This window comes from Citrus clementina, unplaced genomic scaffold, assembly GCF_000493195.1.
Source record: "Citrus clementina cultivar Clemenules unplaced genomic scaffold, Citrus_clementina_v1.0 scaffold_5, whole genome shotgun sequence".
NCBI classification, from domain to species: domain Eukaryota; kingdom Viridiplantae; phylum Streptophyta; class Magnoliopsida; order Sapindales; family Rutaceae; genus Citrus; species Citrus x clementina.
This window is the reverse complement of record NW_006262201.1, coordinates 12,847,181-12,856,885: the sequence shown is the minus strand read 5'-3', so window position 1 is coordinate 12,856,885 and position 9,705 is coordinate 12,847,181. Positions and strand designations below refer to the sequence as shown.

Here is a 9,705-nt window from a genome sequence, read left to right as displayed (position 1 = left end):
ATATTAAGCCCGTTGTAAGGATTTTTATTTTTGGTTGGAAGATTTTCTACCACACCTATGTTGTTATCTTTGAGAATTGTAGTTCTTAATGTTAATGGAATTATTTCTTTCAAAAAAAATAATAAAAAATCTTGGGCACACTCAAACTTTTTTTTTTCATTTTGAACATTGAATTTTTGGTATATTATGCACAATACGTGAAAATTTGGAGATCAACCATAAAAAATTTTTGGAAAGTAACTAAATATTTGAAATAATCGTACTGTAGATTTGAATCCAGCGCTGAATTGATATGTACTTAACTCTTTATGATCTTTTATAATACATTTATATATAACAATATAAGACTAAGTTTTAATTAGTTTTATATTATTATCTAATAACAATTAATTGTATGTTTCTGAAAGATTATTAAAAAGATCTAAACCCGTAATAAATGCTACTGAACAGCCTTACAATTGATGCAAGGAAAGTAGGAAACAACTTAAACTAATGTTCTAACAACATCGAAGAAAAAACACAACGGCCTGAAATTGGAGATCGAATTAAGTTTCAGATATTGCAGCATTAATGGCAGAACGTGCTCGAAGTCGAGCTGGTACCAAGACAACACAGGTTATGCAAATTCACAAGAGAAATTAATTAATATTCGGTGCAACAAAAACCAACTCCCGAGGACAATTATTAATTCATTAGGGTCACCATTGTTGGTAGTTGTATGTTAAATTCAAAACAGATTTCATTTCATTTGCTTGCCCAGACAGTTTTTGGTCAATGAATGTGTGAAATGACAATGTAAAGGGACATAAAAATCAACAATTTACCACCGTCCCACCTATTTATATAATTGTAGCAATATTGTTTTCAATGTGGAGGCCTGGACTGCTGCCTATGGCATAGAAATTGAAGTTTAGCAACATCATTGTTAGCTGTGGTACAAGAAAATAACGATTGTGCATCATCGCCTAAAGTCCAACACTCTTGAGCCATAAATTAAGCAACATTGCAAGTTCAAAAGTAGTTACTAGACTACGTGTGAATAATCCTTCTCAAATAGAACTTGAAAAAAAAACTACCTTATACATTAGAATTACTTAGTTTATTTTGCATTAGTGATCTTTGTGTTATATTCTTTTTTTTTTTTTCACATTTCAAACAAAGGGCACCAGCTAGATATATCATACTTCAGTGGTGATTCACCCTCTCAAAAAACGTTGAGGGAGAGTGGGTTCAGCCGTAAGGACTCTTATTCTCCTCTTATTATTGGGTAGGGGTAGATTTCTTCTCTCGATGTGGGTAGTTATAGTTTCCTAAATATTAGTTTATTAGAAATTTAGGCATTGTTAGTTAGTTAATGATCATGATAAGAGAATTTCTAAAGTGAGCAAGACAACATTTTATGTATCATTCTTTTCTTACGTTCTTAAGCAAAAAGAGAAGTTTATATGGTAAGGTTTGATTTGGCTGTTATTGGAGGTTTTAATTTAATGAGTAATGATATTTTGAGAGAAAACTATAACCCAATGCTGATAAAAGCAACTGAAAAATATAACAATTAAAATAGATCTATTTTATTATAGAAACTGAAAAATATCAATTAATATGTGTAGTGAAACAGACCAATTTACCCTTCTTCTTTTTTTTCAATCAGTGTTCTGTCAACCTTCAATTCCCTGAACATCTTTTTATTTTAACAAGTTGAGTGCCTTTACCAAGACATTGTAGATATGGAGATACGGAGCTATGGAGAAAAGTAAATCCATTATAGAACACTTTTTGATTTTATTCTTAGGTTGGGGATTTTATAAAAGGAAAGCTTCGCCCTTTTTATTATCTTAAATAGATGGATGGTCCAACATTTTATTAGTAACAATAGGGTAAATGATAATTTATTTAACGATAATCTTTAATTTACTCTTTAAAAGTGTGAAAATCTTAATTTATGGGACAAATAATCCAAAAGAGAAGCAAAACCTTTAATTGGGCCTCCATCTCTATGAAATTTATGAGTCCATAAAAAAAGAAATTGCCCTTAAAACTTGCATACCCTTTGAAGAGGGCTGACAAAAAGGACTGGGCCGTTTGGGATCACTGTGTATATCCAGCTTCTAAAATATTTGATAATTGCCATAGCCCGACTGTGGCAGCGAAGGGTGGGCATTCGATTTGGGTTCACCTTTAAAACCTCAATGGATGAAAAGTGAAAACCAAAACCAATCGGTTTGTATTTCGATTCGGGTTAAATCCGAGCCGAAATGCAAACCGAACAGGTTGTTTTGGGAAAATAAAAATTCTAACTCAAATCCCTAATTTCAGTATTCGCTCTTCACCTCCCCCGAAAGCTTACAGCACTCACCATTAGTAGAGGTGTTTGTGGATCGAATTTTATAAATAGAATATTAATATATATTTGATCTATAATTTTATAGATTATAAATTTTTAATCTAAAATTTTAATTTAATTCAATGTACGGATTGATAAAATTTAATTCAAATATAATTCATACGTCTGCAAATCAGATATGGATTTAACCCAATTCATATTCAATCTACTATTTTACGAATTGATTTGCGAGTTAAAAATTTTTAATTATGTCCTATCCACGAACTAACTAAATAAAAAAATTAATATAAAAATAATTTTACTACCGATCAAATTCAAGATTAAATAAGATTTAAATAAATAAATTTGTTAAATAAAATTAGAAAATACATTAAAAGTTTCAAAATATAACAAATTAAAAAGAAAAAAATCTTATTTATTTAAATCAGTACATAAAAATTAACTGCATAAGAAATTATATTTATTTATTTTATATTATTATTAAATAATATATAATATAATGTTAATATAATTATATTCTAACATATTTATTCATTAGTAAATATTAATATCATATTTATAAGTTTAATTTTTTTTAAATAAATATAAATATTTTTACTGATTCGTAAATTTTTACGAATTTATAAAAAGACTGCCGTGTTTTTTAAAATACTATAATTTTTAAAATTTTTAATTTAATTTAATCTATCAATCTACGAATTAAATTAAATTTTTACTGATCAATTTTCTACGGATTGAATTCGGAAACACCATACTCACCAACTCAAATCCCTCGGCAATAAGCTAACAAAAGGTTACAAAACAAACCTACTAGGACCAGTCACCAAGCCAAAATCGGCGTCACTGTCGACGACCAACACTCCAGCAGCTGCCAAGCGTTACTACCATCGAACACAGCTTCCAGCCGCCGTCGTATTCCAGCTGCCCGAACGAACGGCCACCGTTGAAGCATTTTATCGCCGCCGTCTTCGTCATCAGTTCCGGTCCCATTCATGCTAAAGTTTTCAGCTTTTCTGTTTCGTCATCAGCATTATTTTTTATGAGGTGTAAAGAAACAGAGAGTTATGTAGACTCACATGCTAAAGAAATTAATTGCAGTACAGGGATTCAATATTTGGGTTGATGAAATTATAGAAGAGTTTAAGTTATATATGTTTGAGAAGCATATCAACCGTTAGACAAATAACTCAACTCCTAATCAAATTGTTTATCCTTGAGTTGAGGGCATCTTGGTCTTTTCATCAATGAAGCAAATTGGGTCAGCATAGCAGAAACCATTAGAAAGCATCAAACTTGGAGGTCATTTCTCTAAAACTCCCCAATTGCAGGTCTGCAAAGCTTGGAACCCGGCACCCCTGAAGCAGATTTTGGCTGTACCGTTTGTTTGATTAAATGGCGAGCAGCCACGGTGAGAGCTCTTCAGCTCTACCAAAACCCACAAACGACAAGCCTGTCATTGTTAGGGTTAAACGCAAAGCCTCTCGGCCTCCGCTTGAAGCTTTCTGTAAGTTATCCTTTCTCTCATTCTTTCTTTCTAGGTGCTTTTTTTTTTTTTGATTTTTAGTTTTATTACTTGGTTGTGTTTGTAGGGCTTGAAATTAATGAGAGACCACTGAAGCGGCCATTATTGGACTTTGAGAAGCTGTCAATCTCTAGTTCTTCTGGGATAGGTAAGCAAGTTAGTATCAGCTTTCCTTTCGTTTTCTTTCATGAATTTAAAGAACTTTGACAGATTACCGATGATATAATTTTTCCTTCGATTTTATGTGTACATTTTGAGTAAAATTTATTCTAACTTAACTGATGTCTAATAACTTTTCTAGGCTATTGTCCTTTTCCTTATTCAGTTTGATGGTCCAACTGAAATTAGCTATTCTGTATTTTTGGTCCAATTCACATTTCAATTTTTCCATATTCCTTGATTTTTTGGCAACTTTTTGTACCCATTTTACAAAAACCACTCATTCTTACTTTGACAAAGCTAATGCATTGTTCTTGATTTGTAACAGAGGAATTGAAGGCTAGGAAGGTTTTTGTACAGCACGTGGAGACTGCTACCACTTCTGAGGCCAACATTGACATTGTGCAATCGTTTGTGGTCAGTGTGCCTGTCTATATTTATGGTCACTATCATTCTAAGTTGGACTTTGGCTATTCAGCGTTTTCCCATTTTATTTTGTTGTATGTTATGTTCTACCTGTATGGGCAGTGTTTTAGATATTGATTGTTTCTTTGCAGCCTAATTTTACTGATGTGCTTAAGACAAAGAGTGAGGAACGTAGACTTGCATTTAAGAAGGATAATGTAAGTTTTCCTGCTCTCTCAATGATTAACCAACAGGTGGCTTTTGGAATGACACTTCCGTTCATGGCGATTAACTAACTTATTGTTATTTTCATTTAATGCATGCAGAGACATGATCAGAATTTGTCTAAAGCCAGACAGCAGCAGGAGGTATGTTACATTGCAGGTGCAGATAAATTAATTTACCTGAAGATCCTAGAACTCGTTATTGATGATCATACTAGGATACCTTTCTTCTTTGGAATTAAAGATGTATACTAAATTTTTGGCATCTTTAAATCGTGTCTTGTTGAAGTTTAATTCTTATATCGATACTCGTCCATTCTTTCTTTGCTGCCTTGTGGTGCTGACTATCTGTTCATTTTCTAGTTCTTCTTTTTCCCCCCCTTTGGATAAGGGGATCTCCTTCAGTTTCAATGTGTTTTTAATATGGACAATACCATTTCTTTGTGCAAATGCTAGTTGTTTGTTTCTTTAGGCAATCATAGGCTTGATTAGCTGGTTAAACGAGTCACGCTATTCAGGTAGCGTTGATGTTCATCTTAATGGAATGGGAGTGGACAAAAATAATTGTGTTGTTTATCATGCATTTCTTTCTCCCTTTCTCTTGTATTTTTCTCGAAAGTAGGGTGCACATTGAGGTTGTATATATTGTTTATATGCAAAGATGATCTTTGTTGGATTTTCTTTTATATGGGGTGCAAATTGAGGGAATGTCTGTGATGATCAGAGAAAGAGAAAAAAAAAAAAAAAGGAAAGGTCACGATGGTGGGAGAATTTGACTGATGAAAGTGCAACTGTTGGGGGAGACAAGAGGAAAAATTTACTGCAACTGAATTACTACATTTATCTTATTTTTTATTCAACTTAGGATTTTGCCCTGTAGTTTTGCATATGTTTGGTCTTATTGTGCTTGCATGCTAATGAATATTAGCTATGCCCATCACCTTTATTGAAATTGCCATGTGTCTTATGGTGTAGTAGTTTTATATGTTTGTAAATTACTGTTTTCACCAGCCCTTGACTCGTTGACTCAGCAGCTTCTCAACACCCGAACATCCCCTTTCTCTAAATTTGCTTTTGAACCTTTGCTTTTGCTTCCAGAAACTTCGGAGGACTGATGCATCTCATGCAGTAAAGGTCTTCTGTGTTGGTCCTCAATTGTATACATAGTCAGTAGTAGATAACCTACGCCTTAGAAGCTGCGACATTGTTTGCCTTGTTGCTTTATCAGGAAATGTTTGCTTAGAGTGGTTTAGTAACTTTTCATGATTTTAGGAGGAAAGGAGATGACGTGTTAGCTAAACCGGTATTTGAAGATAGTGAAAATACTTGCTCTTTATACCTTTTCTGCTGGGTTGTTGATTTATCTCATTTTTTTTCCCAACAGGTCTTGGCAAAAAATGCTCGCTTTGAACAGATATGGAGGAGCAGAAAAGGTCACAAAGAGGAGTTGCATCACAAAGAATTACGTGAAATGTGTCATTTTTATGATGTTGTTCGTGTTGATGGGGAAGAAAAATCCAATGAGGTGCAGAGGTAGGAATAAGTTTTGTCATCAAGAAATTCATCTGTTTATATGCGAAAGATGTGAAAATGAACCATATATTTTTATAACAGAGATATGTCTTTGGAGGATCAAAGATTGCTGTCTAGCTATCTGCCTATGCTAAGAGAGTTTCTACCGGGTGCTGCTGCAGAGATTGAATCTGATATGTGTGCTTATTTGTCTAAACAAGGTTGTGATTTCTACTTTGTTTCATTAAAGATCATAATTTACGTCAAACATGCAATTTGTTCTTTAGCTACTTCCTTCCATTTTAAATTTGCTTTCAGTCTTGTGTAACAAATGTAGATTCACTCTGGGTACTACCTCAATTAAATAACACTTAGGTTTGAGTGAGAAAATTTGATTTCATTAATATTTTAATGATTTCTCCTTCAGCAAAGCTTTAATTACTATTTCAGCTCTTCGTTAACATCAGAGGCAGTGAGTAGTCAAGCCTGTATTGTTGAGCACTGCTTGATGGGTGTTACTATCTGTGTATTTTATGTCGTTTGCAGATGATTATGTATACGACTATTATGCTGTAAATGATGACATGAATGTTGATGAAGATGCGTCCAGCCCATTTCCTCTGTAAGTGTTGATTTCAATATGCTACTTTAGATGCACCTTTTTTTTAATTTGTTGAAGTTGATAGATTATCATGGTTTAGGGTTCAAGTCGATGATGAGGAGTTCTATGACGGTCCCGATGAGTCAGAGTATGATAGTGAGGACTCAAATGGTATTGTAACTTCCAGTCCTTGCTCATTCTTTTGCTCTAGAGTTCGAAATGCCCCTATATGACATTATTCTCTTTTTGGTATTCTCAGCTGAAGATAATCCGCGAAATGAGTATCCAGATGAGATTTCTGATGAGCAAGAGGAGGAGGAGGAGGAAGAAGAAGAAGAAGAGGTAGATGAAGATGGAGTGGAGAGCAAGGCAACTGAAAATTCAGAAGATGAGAGTGAGAGGGCTGGTATTGCTTCAAGGGACATAGACCGGTTTCTGGAAGATGAGATTTATTATGATGATTTTGAAAATGACGATCATTGTTTTGATAATCTTGACGATGAAAAGAATGATGCTGATGGTGAAGATTGGAGATGGTCTTATCGATAAATTGATGGTATATATTTGATTAGCTGGGGAAATTGGCGGTTTCTCTTTGTTGCCCCTGGCAGCTCTGTGAGTACTGTTTCATGACCGAAGTTAGGGACTAACAGTAAAATTAGTGTTAGCATGGATTTTCAATTGTATACTTTTGTATAGACTTTCATTCTCTTACCAACCCTAACATATCCAATATTACAAATGCTCGTTGGAAGGATGAAGATTGAAGCACGGTTTGTCCACTTTGGAGGACACTTGTGCTGTTTTGATCAGTTGGGCAAAAGTTTAGATCTCTTGTTCTTTGCTTTTCAATTCTTTATTAGAACTCTTCTTAGCGAGATGATGCTTAGAGCATTTCACTTGATTCAGCTTGCACATGCCGCGGTGATCTTTGCCTCTTTCCTTAATGTTTAGATTGTAACATAATTACTGGTGATAATTGATAAATATTCTTGTTTTACAGTATGCTGCCGCCGTGTTACTTGAACATAATTTGCATTTCCCTTATTACCAACTTTTTCTGCAGTTTGGGGGAGAAAAAAAAAATTCCTATTTTGTTATTCTTAAAGCGATTGGCCTTGTATACGAGCAAAGCTGGAGATGGCAAACATAAGAAATTGATTGCCCACCATTTATTTTAAATTTATATAATGATTTCCACATATGACCATTTGTTTTAAGATTCAGATTACTGGCGTCCCTCTAAAATCCTCTTGAATCCTCTTTTTTCAATTATATTTCATTTAATGTCAAAGATATATATTTTTTAAATACATATTCTTTTCATTTATAAATCTTTAATTTTTAATAAAATTTTTTCACTCTTTATAATTTATTATTATTATTTAATTTCTAATGAAAAAAAATCTAAAAGAAAAAGTAAGAAAAACTTTATACTTAAAAAATATGAATATTTATGGGTCTACCATGGCAACTGATTTCATAATGAAAGCTACGAATAAAACTGACATTGTTTCCTTTCAGGTTGGCCACGGTCAAGAACACCACAAATCCACAACTATTGACAGAGACCTGAAGAAATGGACACACGCAAAATTATTTTTGCTACTACTGTAGAAACCAAGTTCTGATGTTTCTGCTGAGATAGTAGGCACTCTTGCAGCCACTCACATTGTGTTAAAACGCTTTGATCAAGCATATTCTGCTACACTTCACACTAGGGCTAAAATAGTAGGTGAAATCAATTTTATAGTTTTAACCAACCCCTAAATTATTGTACCAATAAATTTTGGGTGCAACAATTAGTTTGAGAATCCTTAAAAAATTATTTATAGTCGGATAAAATTTTATTTTATTTATTTTTCCCATTGCATTGTATCCTAATTTCGTTGTTATGTTTATTACAAGAATTTTATTTTGGCTTAGATGATTATTTCTTAAATTCGGATTATTTAATAATAATAAAAAAATTATATTGTGCAAGCAAAATAACATTGAAGAGAGAGAAATATAAATGGGGTTAATCCTACTTTTATATGTTCTTAAATGTAACTGTAACATAATAAGGATTTTTTGAGATTAATGAAGGGGTGCCAATAAATAACTTTTGTACAAATATGATATAGTTCAGTCAAATTATAAAAAAAGTCAACAAGAAATAATTAGTCCAACAATTATTTGTAGGAGCTTGGTACCTTACAGATGCCGTGTAAGGTACAGCTTGTTAAAAATAGAATGATGGCCTATTTGGGCTCACCTCCCATTTCTCTTATTTACCCGGTGCGTACCTTATAATATATGTAAATTAGTGAAATCTTGAATTGTAATATAAATAAATTCACTTATTAAGAACTTCAAACAAACATGATTATTAAATAAATGTCATGAATATGACAATTTATCCTTTTAAAACAATCTAAATTGATGGACTTGGTGTCAAATTGAGAGTTGCATCAAACACTGAAGCTTGTAATTTTGACAATATTGCATAGGTTAGATACAAAATTTAAGTACGTTGAGGTGGGGTAGTAATAGAAAATAGAAATCTATAACATAGGTAGAGTCTGGTGGGACCATTGATTTTTTATTTGAAAAAAAAATGAAATTTGGTGAGTCTCCCAAAAAGACCACTTCTTAACATTAAAAGGGCATCTGAACCCAAAAAAAAATAAAAGGATTAAAAAAAACATTGCAGTCAATTCATTAGTACCTATTTAAATACGAATGAAAATATTTTGTTCGGGACCTGTCTACCTTACAGATTCTGTAAGTAATGGCTTGTGAGTTGACAAGAAGAGATATGGATGCATGGCATGTGGACGGCGGATGGAACAGGAGATTATATATGGAACTAGCCATTTCGGTTTTCTTCCGGTGACAAACTGAATTCCTCCCGGTTGCTGACCGGTAACCCGTCACTGAAATTAGTAAAAAAACA

General features: G+C 33.1%; 1 protein-coding gene across 1 annotated transcript; it reads left to right on the top strand.

Moving 5' to 3' along the window:
• Positions 1-3,076: 3,076 nt before the first annotated feature.
• On the top strand, positions 3,077-7,772 carry LOC18040977 (RNA-directed DNA methylation 4). Its single transcript, XM_024184774.1, has 10 exons — positions 3,077-3,848; positions 3,934-4,014; positions 4,354-4,442; positions 4,583-4,648; positions 4,757-4,798; positions 6,039-6,187; positions 6,269-6,387; positions 6,713-6,788; positions 6,868-6,938; positions 7,027-7,772. The coding sequence occupies exons 1-10, from the start codon at positions 3,737-3,739 to the stop codon at positions 7,314-7,316; spliced, it is 1,095 nt and encodes a 364-aa protein (XP_024040542.1). The 5' UTR covers positions 3,077-3,736; the 3' UTR covers positions 7,317-7,772.
• Positions 7,773-9,705: the final 1,933 nt, after the last annotated feature.

What these genes read in the sequence shown, in the direction of transcription:
- LOC18040977 (XM_024184774.1), top strand. Translation starts at nt 3,737, where the DNA reads ATGGCGAGCAGCCACGGTGAGAGCTCTTCAGCTCTACCAAAACCCACA. An exon ending in GCCTCCGCTTGAAGCTTTCT is followed by an intron (nt 3,849 to 3,933) that starts GTAAGTTATCCT and finishes TTGTGTTTGTAG; the next exon opens with GGCTTGAAATTAATGAGAGA. An exon ending in CTCTAGTTCTTCTGGGATAG is followed by an intron (nt 4,015 to 4,353) that starts GTAAGCAAGTTA and finishes GATTTGTAACAG; the next exon opens with AGGAATTGAAGGCTAGGAAG.